This window comes from Callorhinus ursinus, unplaced genomic scaffold, assembly GCF_003265705.2.
Source record: "Callorhinus ursinus isolate GAN/ISIS: 27379988/994484 unplaced genomic scaffold, GSC_fseal_2.0 scaffold51, whole genome shotgun sequence".
NCBI classification, from domain to species: Eukaryota; Metazoa; Chordata; class Mammalia; order Carnivora; family Otariidae; genus Callorhinus; species Callorhinus ursinus.
In genome coordinates this window covers 3,973,197-3,991,451 of record NW_027397113.1, presented here as the reverse complement: position 1 = coordinate 3,991,451, position 18,255 = coordinate 3,973,197, and the positions used below count along the sequence as shown (strand labels likewise).

At 55.5% G+C, this 18,255-nt stretch overlaps 3 protein-coding genes across 7 annotated transcripts in view; 1 reads left to right on the top strand and 2 right to left on the bottom strand.

Moving 5' to 3' along the window:
* Window positions 1-3,143, bottom strand: part of GPR152 (G protein-coupled receptor 152) — a 3,502-nt gene extending 359 nt beyond the window's left edge. The window contains 3 exon segments of the mRNA XM_025878684.2: window positions 1-1,130; window positions 2,236-2,362; window positions 3,082-3,143. The exon segment at window positions 1-1,130 is cut by the window's left edge and continues 16 nt beyond it. Coding sequence (XP_025734469.1) covers window positions 1-1,130; window positions 2,236-2,362; window positions 3,082-3,143 — 1,319 coding nt within the window.
* On the top strand, window positions 3,063-5,973 carry CABP4 (calcium binding protein 4). The gene is made up of 6 exons (XM_025878392.2): window positions 3,063-3,544; window positions 3,931-3,961; window positions 4,044-4,187; window positions 5,239-5,348; window positions 5,686-5,833; window positions 5,945-5,973. Exons 1-6 carry the CDS (start codon window positions 3,170-3,172, stop codon window positions 5,971-5,973), a joined length of 837 nt encoding a protein of 278 aa, XP_025734177.1. The 5' UTR covers window positions 3,063-3,169.
* A 5,671-nt stretch (window positions 5,974-11,644) lies between these two features.
* TMEM134 (transmembrane protein 134) lies at window positions 11,645-16,555 on the bottom strand. Of its 5 annotated transcripts, XR_012375452.1 has the most exons (8): window positions 16,283-16,554; window positions 15,423-15,487; window positions 14,842-14,931; window positions 14,613-14,689; window positions 12,511-12,591; window positions 12,340-12,387; window positions 12,072-12,125; window positions 11,981-11,998 (listed from the first exon to the last, which is right to left on the bottom strand). XR_012375452.1 is itself a non-coding variant. In XM_025878536.2 (7 exons), exons 1-7 carry the CDS (start codon window positions 16,454-16,456, stop codon window positions 11,916-11,918), a joined length of 588 nt encoding a protein of 195 aa, XP_025734321.1. In that variant the 5' UTR covers window positions 16,457-16,550; the 3' UTR covers window positions 11,645-11,915. The 5 variants fall into 5 exon arrangements, 4 of the variants coding, with proteins under 4 accessions (XP_025734321.1, XP_073739491.1, XP_073739492.1 ...); XM_025878536.2 differs by lacking the exon at window positions 12,511-12,591 and having other exon boundaries at window positions 11,645-11,998; window positions 12,340-12,384; window positions 16,283-16,550; XM_073883390.1 differs by lacking the exons at window positions 12,340-12,387; window positions 12,511-12,591 and having other exon boundaries at window positions 11,645-11,998; window positions 16,283-16,552.
* Between the last annotated feature and the right edge of the window lie 1,700 nt (window positions 16,556-18,255).

Genomic DNA, 18,255 nt, shown 5'->3' with positions numbered 1-18,255 from the left:
ACCTGTGGGGGGGCCACACAATCCAACTGTGGCTGTGCTGTGGGGTCTGCCTGTGGCTGGGCCGTGGAGGTCACCTGGGGTTGGGCCCCGGCCATAGGCCCTGGCAAAGTCTGACCCCCAGGATCCACTTGGGTCTGCGGCTCGGCCGGTGTGAAGCTGGCGGGCCACTCTTCGCAGAGAGCTGCCGCAAAGGAGGACATCACGGTGTGCAGCAGGGCCCGGAGGTCGGCACTGGCCAGGAGGCAGAGGAAGGGACTGAGGCAGCTGTTGAGCAGGATCAGGTAGTCGGAGTAGACCAGGGCTTCCCAGAGCAGGTAGCCAGGGTAGATGTCCCACAGGAAGGCCAGGTACAGCAGCTGCGCCAGGTGGTAGGGCAGCCGCAAGACCACGTAGGCTGACAAAATGGTCTTGGCTACATTAGCAAAGCCACGGCTGGTCGTGGGTCTTGGCTGGCGGCGGCAGCAGGTCTTGCAGGCGGCAGCCTGGGTGAGCACGTGGCAGACGAGCAGCAGGAGGAAAGGCAGGAATCCCCCCAGGATCTCGAGCATCCGCAGCGGCAGCTCCTCGCTGTCCCAGAAGTCCAGGCAGATGACCAGGTCATACCACCAGACGGCGGCCTCTGGGAAGACCAGCCAGGGCACACTGAAGAGCGTGGCCAGCACCCAGACCCCGGCGCAGACCCAGAGGGGCAGGCGGGCCGGGCGGTGCCCCGGGTACCAGTGTGGGCACAGTGCCAGCAGGCAGCGGTCCATGCTGAGGGCCGCCAGCAGGAAGAGGCCAGAGGAGTAAGACACGCCCCACAGGAAGTAGTAGAAGCGGCAGGCTGCCGTCCCCAGCGGCCAGTGCCCTCCGCCCTGGATCTCCAGGATCTGGAAGGCCGCTGCCGCCAGGAACAAAAAATCCGAGAGGGCCAGGCTGAGCAGGAGCAGGGCAAGCCGCGTGCCCGCTCCTTGCCGAGCCTGCGAGCCAGCCAGCCACGCCATGAGCCCGTTGGCCGGCAGCCCCAGGAGCAGCAGGGCCACCAGGAAGACCGTGTCCCAGACGCCCTGGGGATAGTAGTCTTCATTGTCCAGCTCTGTGCGGGGCCCGAGGCTAGCGGCACCCGGGTCAGCTTCCATTGCAGTGTCCGTCTGAGGTCCCCAGTATGCCGTCGGCCACAGAGCGGGGGCCTGATGAACCAATGAAATCATGAGGGGCTGAGTATGAGAGAGAGGGTGCTGTGTTATCTCCAGGCACATCACTGTCCCTCTCTGAGCCATCGTCGTCACCTTTTGGGTAGATAGCCTCTGCCAGGGCCCTTAAGTAGATGATGGCACCTAGTCCTCATACAATCCGTTTTACAGGTGAGGAGGGGAAGGTTCAGAGGCTCGGTGACTTGCCCAAGGTCGGAGATAAGACAGAGGCACCAGGCCTGAACCTCAGACCTAACCATTCTGCCACACGGAATCCCAGCATGCCCAAGTAGACTTGGCTTTCAAACATATTTTAAAAGCTGGTGAATGTTTTCTTCAAATGAAATATTACAGTGGCGCTCCCACATGAACTAGAAGGGAGTGCTCAGATTAGAGGAGGGGGAGAACCCCTGGGGCTCCAGGGAGGACAGTTTGTGCAAACTGCTTGGTCACATTGCTGCAGGCCCCTTTCCACCTGGTATCCTGAGGTTCAAGTGTTTTAAGATTCCCAGAGGCGGAGGCTCAGGGCCCCATGGGCCTGTAGCAGTCCCAGGAGCCTGGGCCAGAGAAGGCCCGTCCCCCCCCAGCAAGTGCGGTTCATGAATTCAGGGGGAGGTCTGCAACTCAGGCCAGGACCTGTCCTGGAAGCAGCTCGAGCCTCTTCATCATCCTCGACTCCCACCTGTGGCCCTGTCCGCATTCTCACAGCTCAGGCAGAAAGCGGTCCTCTGAGGCCACCAGACAGGGGGCTCAGCAGTGTGATGAGGTTAAGGTGGCTGGGACCCAGAGGCCTGAGGCCGCTCCCTCTCTGCCCCCACCTTCCCTCACGGGCTGAGGGAGTCTCCCTCCGAGGGTGGAGAGAGTGCTGGTGGCAGCGCTGGGTCAGGGGAGGAAGTAGATGCCCCCCAAAGGCTGGCTCCTGCCTGTGGCCCGCGACTCCAGCCCCTCGGCTCTCCTCTCCCCTAGGGCTCTTCCTCAGGCAGACCCCGTTCTGCAAGCTCCAGCCTCTGCTGGCTCAGAGCCCTGGGCTCCCCTGAGCCCCAGCGGGTGAGGCCTGGCTTACCTGTGAGGTGCGGGCTGCTGGCCGGAAGGAGCAGGGCGTGCCTGCCTGCACAGTGGTCCAGCCATCTGCAGGGCCCCACGCCGGCGGGGCCTGCTGCCTGGTGCCTGGCGGCGCTAAGGCGGCGGGCCTGAAACCCAAGCTGAGAAGACATCAATCATTCATGGGGCTGCTCGCTGGGAAACCCTAACCCCGGCTTAGCAGAGCCGAGTGACCAGCCAGGCCACCCCATCCCTGGCAGAGCCAGGTGGCTAAAACTTTCTCACCCTGGCCCTGCTGCCTCCGGGCAGACGCTGGGTACTGCCCCCCCCAACCATGGTCCACCTCCTCTGATATCTCCCCCATGTCCCTCACTTTGGCGTTAAGGCCTCTGTGATCTGGCCTCGCTTCCTCAATTTCACACACCCTCCGCTGCGGCCGCGATGTCCCCCCACGAGGGGCTGCGGTGGGCAACTCGTCGTATCCTCTCCCACCTCCCAGCTTTTGCCCGCACTCTGCCTCCTGACATGACTTCCCTCGTCCTCTCTTAGCCGAGTCCTGCCCCTGTCATGCAACTGGAGTTGAGGACTGGAGTCGAGAACAAAGCGTTCCTGACTCTTCAGCAATATGGTCCCCGTTTTATAGACAAGGCAACTGAGAGGTGAAAGTGCTGAGCCTCCCAGCTCATGAGTGGCAGAGCCACAGTCCGATGCCCCTTGTGACCCTGTGTCCTGGCACCGCTGTGGCTGAGGACAGTTCTCTTCACCATCTGGCTCTGTCCCCAGGCAGAGGGCTAGGATTAGGGCCTGGGCTGCCTGCCTCACTTACCCTAATCCCCCTCAAGTCTCATCCCAGGCCATCAGCTCTCACTGTAGGGGTGCATAAGCAGCTTTATGGTTCCCGAGAACCAAGGGTGCTCCCTGGAACTGCATCTCTGAGCCCCGTCGTCCCTCCCCACATGGCCACAGACCAGGCGAGGGGGCAGCATGGCCCAGACCAGGCCCCCGGCCCTCAGAAGCCTCCTGTGGGGGTCATGCCTTCCAGGAGTGGTGCTGAGGGCCTCCCCTTGACCAGGAAGAGGAGCAAGAAAGAGAGGGGGCTCCGAGGGTCCCGGAAAGGTGCTGGCAGTTCTCAGGAACAGACCCCCATCCCGGGCCCCGAAGCCCCAGGGAGCAGCAAGAACCCCTCTGGGACTGGAGAAGGACAAGGGGGGACGGGTCCTGCAGCCTCTGGGCCAGCCTCCCGTCGCCAGTCCCACCGGCATCGCCCCGTCCCCCAGCACGATGCTGCTCAGAAGACCTACGGGCCCCTACTCAATCGCATCTTCGGGAAGGTCAGGGGGGCCCGGGCCAGGGACGGGGGTGGGGGTGGGGCAGGGATCACACCTGTGCCCTTGGACTTAGCCCACCCTGTCCCTGGTACTCAGACCTCCTGCCACCTCTGCTTCCAGACCCAGGAGCCTGAGCCGTAGGGGCAGGGTTTCTGCGGTTTGGGGGAAGGGTTGGGGAGTGGGCAGAGCCAGACTTCAAACCCAGCATTCTGTGAGAGCTCTGCGCCCCAGGAGCAGGAAGGGGGGGTGGTCATCTCTTCTCTGGGGGCCTATGGGACTTCAGCTGCCTTCTCCTGCCCTGGTGGGACTGGCCCTGCCCAGGCCATTGTGGCCCAGGGCTGGAGGAGGAAGGATGGGCCCCAGAGACATGCTGGACTGTGCCTCTGCAGGACCGCGAGCTGGGCCCCGAGGAGCTGGATGGTGAGTGGCCCTTGCTGGCGGCAGTGGCGGGTGGGAGGTATCCCTGAGCCAGTGGCCTGGGCCTGACGTCCCTCCCCTGCAGAGCTGCAGGCCGCCTTTGAGGAGTTTGACACTGACTGTGATGGATACATCGGCTACCGGGAGCTGGGCGCCTGCATGCGGACGCTGGGCTACATGCCCACCGAGATGGAGCTCATCGAGGTCTCCCAGCACGTCAAGATGCGGAGTCAGTGGCTGACCCCCACTGCCCCAGGGCGGGGTGGGGCCCGAGTCTCTTGGCTTTGTGCCGAGGCTGGGCAGCCCTGGGCCTCTCTGAGTCTCATGGTTTGGGGGACGACGAGGGGGTGGTGGGAGGTGGCTCTGGGAGTCTGCGGGGGTGATGGTGGGAGTGTGCGATGGTTTCTAGGGCATTTTGACCATCTGACATTAGCCTTGGCAGATTCAGGGGTCATGAAAGGTACCAGTGATCCAAGAGACCCTTGGGGCTCAGCTGAGGAGCCCCTCTGTCCTGTGATACATGTGGTAAAATGCTCCCTGCTGGTACTAGGCAGCTGGCTCTCTGTCTCTGTCTCTCTGACTCCCTAGGCCCCTGAAAAGAACCTCCTGAGGCCTAATGTGACCAAACCCTGGCCTTTCCTTGTGATTAAGTGTCGGCTGGACGGGCACTTGTGATTATCATTAGCTAATTTGACAAATATCAGATTCCTTTCATTCCAGAACACCTGCATTTGCTTTTTCTATGGTTTCCAAAATGGGATGTGACTTACAATTGATGTGAACATTAAGTGCTATGCTTCTTTTCTTTCCCCCAAAGCTGCTATTTGGCTATTGGTGCTTTTTACAATTAGAATCAAGGGACTACGTGGGCATGCTCCTTAAAGGGTATTTATTGCTGCCAATGGGGCCCCAGCACGTAAGAGCCGCGAACTGCGACCCCAATAGCACCCAAGAGTGGGTCCTCTCATCCTCGCCCCAGGATAAGGAAGGAGGGTTCATGAGTCACCCAAGGCCATGCCCCTTTGGCAGCAAAGACAGAGTTTGAATCTGGGGCTGCCTGGTTCCAAACCTTGGTCTCCTTCCCTCACACTTCGGTGCTTCACCGAGAGCACCCAAGCACCTCGCCCCGTCATTCCCATGGAGAACGGGGCTCCTGCCTCCTCCCCCCTCCCCCCAAGGGCTTGGATGCAGAGCTGGGGAGAGGCTGGTGCTTGTGACACTTGTGACATCCCTCCTCGGGCCCAGCCCTCTCCATTGTGATGCTCTGCCTGGGTCCGCAGTGGGTGGCCGCGTGGACTTCGAGGAGTTTGTGGAATTGATGAGCCCAAAGCTGAGGGAGGAGACAGCGCACATGTTGGGGGTGCGGGAGCTGCGCATCGCCTTCCAAGAGGTGTGGAGAGTGGTCGAGTCGGGTGCTGGGTGGGTGGCTGGACAACAGACTTGCTGGTCTCCCATCCAGGCCAGAGAGCCTGGGGCCTCAACCTCTGGAGGCCCACAGCCCTGGCTAGGGCCAGGGAGGGGTTGGAGAGGGCCCAGCTCACTCTCAGCTGGGGGATCCACCCAAGGAGACTTCCTGGAGCAGGGGGCCTGTGTCTAGGCCTGGGAGGAGGTGGAAGGTTTGGATGGGCAGAGGTGGGGGCATCCAGGCACAGGATGTGGCAAGATGGAGACGTGAGGAGGCAGAGCCAGCTTTGGGTGGGAGGGGCTGAGCCCTGCTGGAACCCTAGTTTGACAGGGACAGAGATGGACGGATCACAGTGGCAGAGCTGCGACAGGCAGCACCGGCTCTGCTGGGGGAGCCACTGGTGGGTCCTGAGCTGGACGAGATGCTCCGAGACGTGGACCTCAATGGGGATGGCACCGTAGACTTTGATGGTGAGTCTTCTTCCCAGACAGCCCCCACCCCTCCAGCGCCCAGGGGGAGCCCAGCATTTCCTGGGATTCCTGATCAGGACTGGCCCAAGCTCTGCCCCGTCTTTCCTCCAGAGTTTGTGATGATGCTTCTCACCCACTGAGGCTCCAGAAGGGAGAATGTGTTGCCCCTCTGGCCCCAGGTCAGCAGAGTTCATGCTGTACACCCTCCCCACGAAGCCCCAGCATGGAAGAGACCAAGCAGCTCCCAGGCTTCTTCGGACCCTTGGCAACATCTGGCTGGAAAGTTGCCTTGTGATGTCACCCACCTACCTACATCCTCACCTTCCTCCCACCTGAGCTGCCTGGAGGAAACCTGCACCCAGTGGCCTATCATTCTCCAGTATGAGCAAGATTTGGATCTCTTCAGACCCTTGGGAGGTAGCAAGCTCCCTGGCACTATAGCATTCAAAGATAGGGGAAAGGGTTGGGGGGATTCTGGTAATATGGCTATTTGGGAGGGTGGCTGGGTGCCTCCCACTACTTGTGTAAAAATGTTAAAAAGAAAAAAAAAAAAAAGCTTAACTTGAAAGAAAGCCAGGGATAACCCCCAGTACTAAAGACAAAGCAAGAACTCAGAGCTGGGTGGTGGGAGAGAGGGGACGCCATGGGGGCCTCAGCCATGGAGAGAGGTTCGGGAGCCTGGGCTCTGACACTTATGAGTGAAAGAAGACCTGTAAGAGGCTGAGGAACAGAACATGAGCCCGAGTACCTTCCAGGGCCTCAAAGGGCTACCCTGTTCTTGAAAAGGGGATCGAAATATATTTCCACCTACTGGCCTGAGGAAGTGGCAAGGGTACAGGTGTCCAGGGCCTTGAGTGGAAAAAGCTGCCCTAAGGAACCTGAAACTCAGGCTTGCACATTAGGCAGGAAAGCTGAAGAAAGAGGGAGAAACTACTAGAAGGGCAGTCTTCAACCCAGGACCCAATGTACTTAAACAAACAACAACCCTGTCACTTCTGAAGATGAACTCATGACAAAAAATTACAAATCACGTAAGAAAACAAGTCACCATGGGGGGGACATGGCCGACACAACAAACAGGAGAATCAGCACCCCAAAATATAATAGAACAATCTGAAAGGGACCATAAAGTAAATGCAAACAAAAATGAGATAAAAGAGGGGAAAGAGATCAATATGCAGTAGCAGGATAGTATGAAACAGAACAGGAAGATTAAAAAAAAGACCCAATAGAACTTCTAAAAATAAAGGATATAGCCATTGGAATGAAAAAAAAAATCAAGGGATAAGTTAAACAGCAGATTAGACACAATTCAAGAGAAGATTAATGAACTGGAAGCTACATCTGAGAAATCACCCATAAGGTAGCACTGAGGGATAAACTAATGGAAAATATTACAGAGTAGTTAAAAGTCATTAGGAGTCTCAGAAGGAGAAACTACACAGAGTGGGCAGGAGGCAATACTCAAAGACATGATAGCTGAAACTTTTCCATAAAGGCTTCCACAAAGACAAGCCCCCAGATCAAAGGTACCCACTACAGCCTGAGAAGGAGAAATAAAAACAAATGTATATCTAGATGCATTCCGGTGGAACTGCAGAACACAAAAGGAAAACCCTATAAACAATCAACTTGAGACAAAAGTCAGATGACTTACCCAAGAACAGCAATGAGGCTCTGTGAAGACTTTTCGTTGGCCATAGTCAATGCCGGAAGACAATGAAATAAACTGTTCATCATGCAGAGGAGAAATGATTGTCAGCCAAGAAGCCTATACCTCACTGAATCATTCTTCAAGAATGAAGGCAAAAACATCTACTTTTTTCAGGAAACAAAGGCTGGGAAGAGTTTCCCACCCACATGCTCTCATTGAAGGGATGGCTTCTGTAAGAAGGAAATTCAGACCAGAACGAAGGCAGAGTATGTACTAAATTATGGTCAGGAAAGCGATCAGTAAACATATTGGTGGATCTAAAGAAGCATTGACTGCAAAAAAAAAAAAAGTTAATTTGGAGGATTTTAAAAATAAAGGAGGGACTAAAATAATAGACAAAATAAAATGGAAGATGGGAGGGGATACTTTAGACATGCTGAAATCTTTTTCTCGTCTTTCCTAGAGGAGGATAGTTTCACTGATCAGCTTTAGAATTTGTTAACCATTTAAAGGTAATCATTAATGTATAGAAAGAGAGAATGCTCTGTTCAGGAGTCAAATCCATAGAGGGAAAGTGAAGAATTCTTTTTTTTTAAAGATTTTTATTTATTTATTGAGAGAGAGAGAGAGAATGGTAGAGAGAGAGCATGAGAGGGAAGAAGGTCAGAGGGAGAAGCAGACTCCCCGCTGAGCAGGGAGCCCGATGCGGGACTTGATTCCGGGACTCCAGGATCATGACCTGAGCCGAAGGCAGTCGCTTAACCAACTGAGCCACCCAGGTGCCCCTTGAATTCTTTTTTTTTTTTAATTTTATTTATTTATTTGACAGAGAGAGAGAGACCACAACCAGGCAGAGTGGCAGGCAGGGGGAGAAGGAGAAGCAGGCTTCCTGCTGAGCAGGGAGCCCGACGCGGGGATTGATCCTGTGATCATGACCTGGGCCAAGCCAGACGCTTAACCGACTGAGCCACCCAGGTGCCCTGAAATTGAAGAATTCTTGATTAAACCAGTAGAAGGCTACAGAAGAGGGAAAAAAAGGTAAAGAAAAACAAAGTCCATGAAAACATTAAAACAGAAGGTAGGAAGGGGGTGCTCAGTAGTTCAGCCAGTTGAGCATCCAACTCTTGATCTCAGCTCAGGTTTTGATCTCAGGGTCATGAGTTCAAGCCCCGAGTTGGGCTCCCTGCTGGGCATGGAGCCTACTTTAAAAAAAGACACACACAAAAAAACAGAAGGTAGGGATAATCCTTAAAAAATAAAAATTCCAATAATTATGAGTAAATTAAGTTTCTGGTTAAAAGAGAGTCTCAGCCCCAGAGGAAAGTTTCAGTATGAGACTGGGTTTCCTGTAACTGACAGAGATCCCAAATCACAATGCTTTAAAGGAATAGAAGTTTATTAAGTGAAATCCAGCTGTATGGTCTTCAGGGACCGAAGCTCCTGCTAGCCGCCCTGCCATTCCTGGGGTATGCCCAAGTTTGTGCATTTTCCAGGTGGCAGGTTTGGAGGCAGGAACAAAGGACAAAGGGGGACAAAGAATGTGAACCACTCATACCCCATTAGGTAGGGCTCCTCACCTGGTACACGTAGCTGCAAAGGATGCTGGGAAATGCAGTCTTTATTTGGGGCGGCCACATGCCCAGCTAAAGACCAGAGGTCCTTCTACTGTAAAGGCAGAGAGTAGACACCAAAGGGCAGATACCAGGCTCTTCCCCACAGCTGAGTGCAGGATCTAAGAGCATAACAAGAACCGAAAGGCCAAAAGTGATGACTTGGAAAACAGATTTACTAGGAGAAAATGAACCAAAGGAAGCTCGTATAAATACAGCCATAGCAGACAGAAATGGGCTATGAGGCAAAAAGCATTAGGGATAAAATGAGCCACAATTCACTGAGGAAATCTAATGTTCTTCGTCTGGACACAATTATTGATATATTTTTCTTTTTTCTTTTAAAAAATTTATTTATTTGAGAGAGAGCGAGAGCAAGAGAGAGAGCACGAGAAGGGGGAGGGTCGAGGGAGAAGCAGACTCCCCGATGAGCAGGGAGCCTGATGCTGGACTCGATCCCAGGGCTCCAGGATCATGACCTGAGCTGAAGGCAGTCGCTCAACCAACTGAGCCACCCAGGTGCCCCTCGACGTATTTTTCAACAAAGAAAGAAGTTACATTTAGAGTTTAGATATTCATTATTCCCTGAGGATAGTGTTAGTGTCAATCCAGTTTGGATTACATAAATTAACCAGCAAAAATCAAGCACACTGGTCATGATGAAACTTTAAATGTTGTGATTCAGTGTTCTGTCAATGTGTTCACATAGACCAGGGATTGGTCAACTTTTTCTGTAAGAGGCCAGTGTAGATTTTAGGTTTGGAGGACCATGTGGTTCCTGTCACGACTGCTCAGCTCTGTATCCCCCAGCAGCCATGGCCAACATAGAAACCAATAGGTGTGGCTGGGCTGGAAATTTAGTAATTAATTGACTAAGCTTGATTCACTGACACTGAAATTTGAATTTTATCAACTTTTATGTGTCATGAAATTGTATTATTCTTTTACTGTCCCCCCCAACCATTACTAAAATGTAAAAACCACTTTTAGCTTGGGGACCATATTGTGTCTGTGGGCTATCACTTGCTGATACCTGCTGTAGTCTTATAATATGGAGACTCACAACTTCCGGAATAACTTCCTGTTTAGTTAAGATTGTGGAATGACAAAAAGGTATGAGCATAGTAGCAACTCTGTGTTAATTGCCTATTTGCTCACAATGAATGGTTTCCATGATCTTCCTTTTTCCCTGTGTTTGTTCTGATTATATTCATTGAAATGTAATTTTATGTCTGACTAGTCTGGTAATACAGATTGTGGGCTTATATTCTATATGTCTTTTTTTATTTCACTTTCCCAGGTTTTATTTTATCTTGCCAAAGTACTGGTCCACGATGGATTAGAAATGAAAACTGGTCCTTTACCAGAGCTAGTTTGAGAACCACTGATTTAGGAATTCCTGCATCCAACTGGTACCCTTAAAAGTGCCTTGACTGGGGGCTGAGGGGCTGAGGGTGGGAATTCTGGGTGGGCCAGGAGAGCAGGAGTGGGCCAGGAGAGCAGGTCTGGGGGGTTAATTTTTCAACAAAGTCACAGAAATCTACAGATATTGTTCTGGCTGCTGCAGACACAGTGAAGGCCAGGCCGCATCTCTTCTCAACGGCACTCATGGTTTACTGTAAATATCTAAGTATATGAACAGGATCTACCTCAGCCCATAGTCCTTCAGTCAGCCCCTTGGGTGGTCAGCTGGGGACACACGTGCTCTGTTTCCTCTCCTCTCCCTCCCACACCCAGGTGTCATGGAAGCCTTGGGTTATGTTCCTAACGCTGCCCCTGGGTGAATCAGTCTCTCTGGACCTTGGTTTCCTCATCTGTAAAATGGGGCTAAGGTGGTAATTATCAGAAATCACCTGTGTTAAGTGCTTAGCACAGGACCTGCTGCCTTCTAAGAGCTTGATAAATGGTAGCTATTAGGATTCCAGATTTCAGGGTTCTCGAAGATTCTATTTCCTGGCTCTCAAGATTCTGAGATGCTTGGGTTTTCCAAAAGTCTGAGATGGCCTGTTTCCAATGTTCTGTGGTTCTAAGAGTCTTCGATCACTGAGGTTCTGTGATATGGGCCCCATTTCCCATTAGTCTTTGCCCCTACTTCTCCCAATCCCAGGACTTGGGAAGTAGGGCAGTGGGCGGAGAGGGCTGGGTTGCTGCCTGGTCATGGCCCACATTCAGAGCTGGCTGTGGCAGCCCAGGGCCCCAGAGCCAGGCTGCAACCAGGATACCAGCCTCCAGGCCCCAGGCCTGCGTCATCTGAGTGCCCTTGGCCAGCGCCTCCAGGTAGAGAATGGGCAGGGCCAACTCTGCTAAGGGCTGGAGGAGATGGGAGGCTGGAAGGACCTCCAAAAGGCTTGCAGGACAGAGTCCCAGGCCCAGCTCTGCCCCAAAAGCGCAGGAGCAAGTCTTAGGAGCATCAGGACTGTCACGGGTACAATGAGAAAATGGGTGGTCCTGGACCCCTCAGCTCCATCAGCCCTTTCCTCAGTTTTTGCGGGAGGGGGGCTGTGGCCAGGCTGGTGGGCTGGGAAAGAAAGATCAGTGGTCTCTTCAGGAATGAAGTACATTCTTTTATTAGCACAAAACACCACCAACCCAGCAGCCCCAGGGCCCGAGAATAAGTTAAGGCACAGAACAGGCCAGGGGCGACTTTTCCAGGCCTGGGTATTGGGCAAACTTCCTGAGCAAACTTCCGAGGGGGTTGGGGGCTCCCGGGTCCCGGAGTTCTTCCCTGGAGATGAGGGAACCAGAGCGGGGCGGACCCGAGGAGCGCCCCCTGGGGCCGCTCGGAGACGAGGCTGGTTTCCGGCCGCCCGCCCACGGCTCACTTCTCGAAGTAGGGCAGGTAGAAGAACTGGAAGCCCCGGTGGCCCTTGACCGCGCAGTAGATGAAGATCACGTGGTAGACTGCGGGGCGGGGCCGGTCAGCGCCGAGGCCCGGCCCCGCCCCGCCCCGCCCCGCCCCCGAGCCCTTTCGCACCTCCGGGAACCAACAACAGGAAGCCGGGCACGAAGAAGATGGCGCTGGAGACACCTGCCGGAGGAGGGGCCGAATCAAGGATGGGGGGGCACGGGGCGGGGCCCGGGGGGTCCCTGCCTGGGCTACTCTCACTCTCCGCTGTAGAAGGGACCGTTTCCTGCTTAGGAGGGTGGAAGCAAACTTCCGAGGGGGCTGGGGGCTCGCGGGTCCCCGAGTTCTTTCCTTGAGGGGACCCCCGCTGCCAGCAGAGGTAGGAGGGGACGCTCACCTGGCGAGGGGGCCACCTCCAGTCCCACGGCGATCAGGATCAGCACTGCACACAGATGGAGCCGCGAGGGTGAGGGCGGGAGGAGGGGGCAGGCGCTGGGGGCAGGGCGGGGACCTCCGCCCACAACCCCCAGAAAGGCTTAGGTCCTAGGAATAGTCAGTCCCCCAGCTGAGCTGAAGGTTCCCTAGCCAGAGACCCTTCCAGGGAAGCTCAGCAAGCTCTGTGTTTTCAGAGCAGGGCACCCGGCAGGCCCTGGGAAATATCCGAAACCAGATTTGTCTCTGCTCCTTGATGTGGCCTTTCAGTCAATCAACAAATATTTATCGAACACCTGCTGCGTGCCTGGTACTGAGAATCCCACAGGGAAAGGCAAATGAGGTCCTTGCTCTCATGGCCCTTCCCTAGTGGTGCAACCAACAAGACCCTCCAAGCTACAACCCCAAAGGCCAGATCAGGCAGCATGGGAGCCTTGGGGCATCAGGGAGGGGCTTCTTGGAGGCAGTGGCAACGAAACTGAGCAGGGGTAGCAGTACCAACAGCAGGTAACATTTAGTTACCACTTACCAGGTGCTGCCAGGCACTGGGCTAAGCTTGTTACCTGCACTGCTTTATTATCAGTGTGACTGAATGAAACAGGTACGATCATCCCCATTTCACAAAAGACGAAACTGAGGCACAAGGAGCTGCACTCAGAAGGAGGCGATCTGACTCCAGACGCTTTGCTGTGGTCATGATGCGGGCAGAAAAGGAGAGGAGTGCTCCAGACGGAGGGAGCAGCATGGCAAAGGCCCAGCGTCTGGAGGGAGGTGGGGGCTTTCTAGGAGCCTCCTGCTTTTGGCAAGAGTGGAGAGGTAAGAGCCCAGGCTTGAGGTGTTTGGCAGGGCCTGGGGACCCGGTGAGGGGTGTGGACTCTGGCTGAGGACAGTGAGTGTTGGGGAAGTCATGGCTGGATCAACTTTTGACCCAGAGAGAGTCCTAGGTCCCCAGTTAGAAGATGGGATTGGGGGGAGGTGGGGGACCTGGGCTCTGCAGCAAGGGGGGCAATATAGCACGGAGGCTTGAGGGGCTACCATGGACTGCTATGGGATTTGTGCCCTGCACAGAGCACCTCAAAAAGGGCACGGATTGGGGCTGATATACTACCTGCCACCTTGGCTTAGGGCTGGGGGCCCTGCCCACTCAGAGGAGGCGTCTTTTTCTAATTCCTCCAAAGGCCCTTAATAGGTCTATGGAGGCCTCCAGGCCTGGTACTGTCCGTGATGTGGGTTTAAATCCCAGCTCATCTACTCAGCTGAGGTCTGAGCAAGTCCCTTCACCTGCCTGAGGCTCTGTCCCTACTTCTGAACGGGGATGGTAGTAATGCTTGGCCTCACGGGTACTGAGAGGATGAGAGGGGTAAGGCAGGTGGCCAGTGTGACCAGTGCCCAGCTTGCAGTGGCTGCTGGAGAAGCGATGACTCCCTCCCCCCGTCCCCCCCGGCACACAGACACCCAGAGCTGAGGCAAGGCTGCTGCTCAGCTTTCTGGCCAGGGGTCTCTGATCATCCCGGAGCAGGGAGAGCAGCTGCCACAGCTGGGCTGTCCTTATGGGTCCCTCTTGATCCCAACCCTGTCCTTTCTGGGGATCCTGAGGCCTCAGCCCCATAGAATGAGTCCAAAAACACCTGGCTGCGAGATCTGCCTGCTCTGGGCTTCAGTTTCCCCATCTGGGCAATGGATGTGCCCAGTGCGGAGCGGGGAGAGGTCCTCATCCACGCTCAGACTCCAGAGAAGGGGAAATGACAGGTGCTCTAGGGGTAGGGCTGGCAGGGATATCTCTGAGAACCTGTCCCTACACAGGTTCTGGGTCATGGCCCTGCCTCCCTCTTGCTGTGTGACCTCCGTAAGGCAGGAAAATAAGCCTCCCCTGCACCTGGCTCGAAGTAGACACAGAATAAATGGTAGAACTATTACTCTTCTGCTCCCTGATGGATTACATGGGCTTAGGAAAAAAAAAAAAAGAAGAAGAAGAAAAAAGAAAGAAAAAAAAGTTTGGAGCACCGAACCAAGTTCCATTTTCAATTACGTGTAATATCCTGGCTGTGTGCCCAGGAGACTGGGCCCGCTCCTCCCAAGGCCTCAGTTTCTTCACCTGTAAAATGGGCGTGGGGTGATGGCAGCCAGCTGCCTGCTCGGGATGCAGGGAGGCTCAGTGTGCCAAGGGGGATGCTGAGCCGGCACAAAGGGAGGCCGGACCCCTCCTGGGGGTAGGCAGGGGACCCTCAGGGCACTCACCCAGCCCCAGCAGCAGGAGCAGGAAGGAGGCCAGCACTACCCGGCGGTTCTTCTGGATCAAAGGGTGTTGAGTCCAGCTGGGTGGCGGGAGAGCAGGATGGGTGTGAGAGGTGACAGGAGCCCAACTCCCTCCTGTTACCCTTCCCCACCCAGAGGACTGAGGGAGAAAGCCCAGGCTGCCTGTTCTGGGGCACAGAGCATAGGGGGCTTAAGCAGGACAGGGTCTCACCTGCAGCAGGCATGGTAGGAGCGCTGGGTGCTATTGCTGATGGTGCTGAAGGACCACTGGGAGCTGCGGATGGACGTTCGGCCGGAATCCCTGCAGGCCAGGTGGGCCCAGTGAGAGGCAGAGGAAGCAAGGAAGGGGTCATGATGATGTGGTGGGGGATGGGGCAGGGACTAGGGCTGGGTGTTCCTGCGGGATGGGGCCCCTGAGAGGGGACAGGGTGACAAGGAATCCAAGGGCTGGGGGTCTCTGCAGGACTGAGGGTGGAGAAAGGCTGAGGATTCAAGCTGGGGATGGCTGCAGGACAGGTGACCTGTGGAGAGGTAGGGGCCAGACCAGGCTGGGGGGTTTCTTCAGGATAAAGAGCCTGGTAGGGGTGGGTGGGTGTGGCTGGCACTGGGGTAGGGGGACACTGCGGGACAGGGGAACCCATGAGGGGAGTGGGGATCAGGCTAGGGAATCCTTGTAGAACAGGATGTGAGAGAGCTGACGGATGTGAGGTGGAAGACTGGCCAGGGACCTGGGAGCCAGGAGCCAGGAGCACAGGGCTAGAGGTACAGGGTGGGTCCCCACCTGGCCCTGACCTGGTGCTGACTCCCCCATCCGGCTCCGGAGAGGCCTGGGCTCCGTCCTCATCGTTCTCCAGGTTCTATTCCAGAACACAGGGCTCAGAGGGGTTATTGGGCCCAGGCCCTTCCTACACCCCTCTCAGGGAGAGGAGGAGAGCAAGGCCACACAGCTGTTTGCCTGGCCGCCTGACAGCTGCTCACCTGGCCCTCCACCCTCCCGCAAAACGGGTTTGATGATTCACAGAAACCGAAACCCAGGTAGGAGGTGGGTGCTGGGGCTTGGGGGGTTGGGGGTGGCAGGGACCACAGGGGCTGGTTGAGGGCTCCTCACGTGGGTCTCAGGGCCAGGAGTTCTCCCAAGTTTGGGAGTCAGGGTGGACCTTTCGGAATGGTATTTCAGGGGCCCAGTGTGGAGGCTCTGGATTTGGGGTGCCAAGGAAGGGCAGAAGCCCATGGTTTCCAGGCTTGGGGCACAGGAATCTGGTACACGTCTCCAAAAAAAAAAGAATCCTAGAGTTGGTGGAAGTCCTCTAGGGAGAATGGAGATTTCTAGTTTAGTGGGAGGTCTGGATCAGGTACAGAGAGCTCTCCAGCCCAGGGGGATGGGGGTTAGGTCAGTACCCAGGATGGGTGGGGACGCCCGGTGGGATTTCCAATTGGGGCTAGGAGACTTGATCCCGGGTTCCGGTTCTGGGCTCTCCAGTGGTGGCTGGGGGCCAAAATCAGAGCTGAGAGGGTCTGGGCAGGGCCCTGGATCAGTGGCCACGTAGGCTGGGGCCTCTAGACAGATTTTCCCTTGAGTTGGGGTTCTCCAGGGTCCGGCCTGGGGTCCCGCCCGGACCCGGGCTGGGGTTGAGGTGGGCCGGGCCGTTCACCTGGTAGCGCAGCCGGGACTGCTTGTCCTCGTCGGCCACCTCGAACCGGGCCCGGCGCTCGAAGTGCAGCGGCCCGAAGCGGGCGACCCCGCTGAATTCGGGCCCCGGGCCCGCGTCCTCCAGAGACAGCTCGAAGGCGTCATCGATGCTGAACTGGGGCCGGGTGGCGCTCATGGCCCCGGCCCGCTCAGGTGCCCCTCGCCGCCGCCATCGGCGCCCGCCTGCCCCTAGCGCCGCGGTCCCGCCCCCGCACGCAGGCCCCGCCCCGGGCCGTAGTCTTGGGAGCGCGACTGTCCGGCGCCCCGGCCGAGGCCCCGCCCTCACGTAACGGCCCCGCCCCCGCTCGCCCGCAGCAGGCCCGAGCTGCCGAGCGCCGAGCGGACCAGTGGGCGGGGCCTCCTTTGGGGACTGCACAGGAGCCGCGGCGCCTCCCAGCGGTCGCCTTCGTGAGCCACAGCGGGATTGCCTAGGCAATTCCCAGGTCTGTGTCATGGACTTGGAGGGGTAGCTAGGGCGCCAGCCTCCCAGGCCCGAGATGGGGCCTTCTGCATCCCAGCCCGCGCCTCGAGTGCCAAGGAGACTCCTGGGACCAGACTGTGTCCCCACCCTGACTCACCGCTGATCTGCACGGGATGGGTATTCTCACCACCGCAGATCTGGAAACTGAGGCTCAAGAAAGCTTATGTGGCTTCCACTCCTCCAACCCAGTGTCTACTCAGCAGCCAAAGTGATTTTTTAAAATATATCTGATCTTTTTCTCTCTGTGTTATTTCTTTTAAAGATTTATTTATTTATTAGAGAGAGCGTGAGGGCGAGAGCAGGGAAAGGGGCAGAGGGGGAGAGAGAGAGAGAGAATCCACAAGCAGACGCCGCTGAGCGAGGAGTGCCAGGTCGCCTGATCCCAGGACCCCGAGATCATGACCTGAGCAGAAACCAAGAATTGGCCACCTAAGGACTGAGCCACCCAGGTGCCCCTCTCTGTGTGTTATTCTTAAGTAAAAAAAATAAATAAATAAAAATAAAAAAAATTTAAGTATGAGGCTAAGTCACTCTGTATAAAACCGTCCCTTCGTTTTCCATTGTGGTTGGAATGATATCTGGGCTCTTTTTGACTAAGGCCCAGAAAGCTGTGAACGCTCTGGTCCTTGTGTACCTATCCGATCTCATCAAGCCTCCTCTGCCCCTCTTTCACCCACTCTGCAACACAGGCCAAAGTATTCTCACCTGAGGACCTTTGCACATGCTGTTCCCTATACCCGGAAAGCACTTGACCATGCTCTTTCACAACTGGGTCTTTATCATCTGTGTCCCTGTTCAAATGTCACCTTTCACGGGTGCCATCCCTGACTATACAGTCTAAAGTCAGTTTCACATTACACAGCACTTACCTTAACTTAACTTACTTTACACGGTTTTATTCACCACTGTGTCCACAGTGCCTAGAACAGTGTTTGTCACTGAGTAGAGGCTCCTTAAATATTTGTGGATGAAATGAATGAACGAATGCTTTGCCAAAATCTCAAATGCTTACGGGTGGTAGAATTGGGGAGCCAAGCTCATCTAGCTCCCCGGGGTGCTCATCCTCCACCCACCACACTTCATTGTATGACCTCACGGACAGAGTCGAATCAGTCCTACTTCTCAGTTTATGACACGTCACCGCTAAAAACCAGGGCTGTCTCAGTGTGTGCAGTCAGCTTCCATGCACCCTGCCCAGTTCTCTACTACACGTGGCTTGGCTCCTATGTGGATGTCAAACATGGTGTCGTGTATAAAACTCATTCTGTTTACATTTTTGCATTTTTTACACTCAACACTCATGGTTTCCATATGCGTCTCATTCATTGCTTCTACCAGTCGCATATACTGTACCATGTTGAGCATCCAGCAAGCACGTTTATTACCCACCACACCCTTCAGGGATGCACGCTTAGCTTGGCCTCAATGCCCCTGTCACATCAGTGCCATGAACA

Bases quoted from the DNA above. Each gene is read 5' to 3' on its own strand.
- CABP4 (XM_025878392.2), top strand. From the start codon at position 3,170: ATGGCCACAGACCAGGCGAGGGGGCAGCATGGCCCAGACCAGGCCCCC. The intron at 3,545-3,930 runs GTCAGGGGGGCC...GTGCCTCTGCAG, and splicing joins TCAATCGCATCTTCGGGAAG to GACCGCGAGCTGGGCCCCGA. The intron at 5,349-5,685 runs GTGTGGAGAGTG...CTGGAACCCTAG, and splicing joins TGCGCATCGCCTTCCAAGAG to TTTGACAGGGACAGAGATGG.
- TMEM134 (XM_025878536.2), bottom strand. From the start codon at position 16,456: ATGAGCGCCACCCGGCCCCAGTTCAGCATCGATGACGCCTTCGAGCTG. The intron at 14,690-14,841 runs GTGAGACCCTGT...CCCGCCACCCAG, and splicing joins TCCTACCATGCCTGCTGCAG to CTGGACTCAACACCCTTTGA. The intron at 12,126-12,339 runs GTGAGCGTCCCC...CTCCTCCGGCAG, and splicing joins GGAGGTGGCCCCCTCGCCAG to GTGTCTCCAGCGCCATCTTC.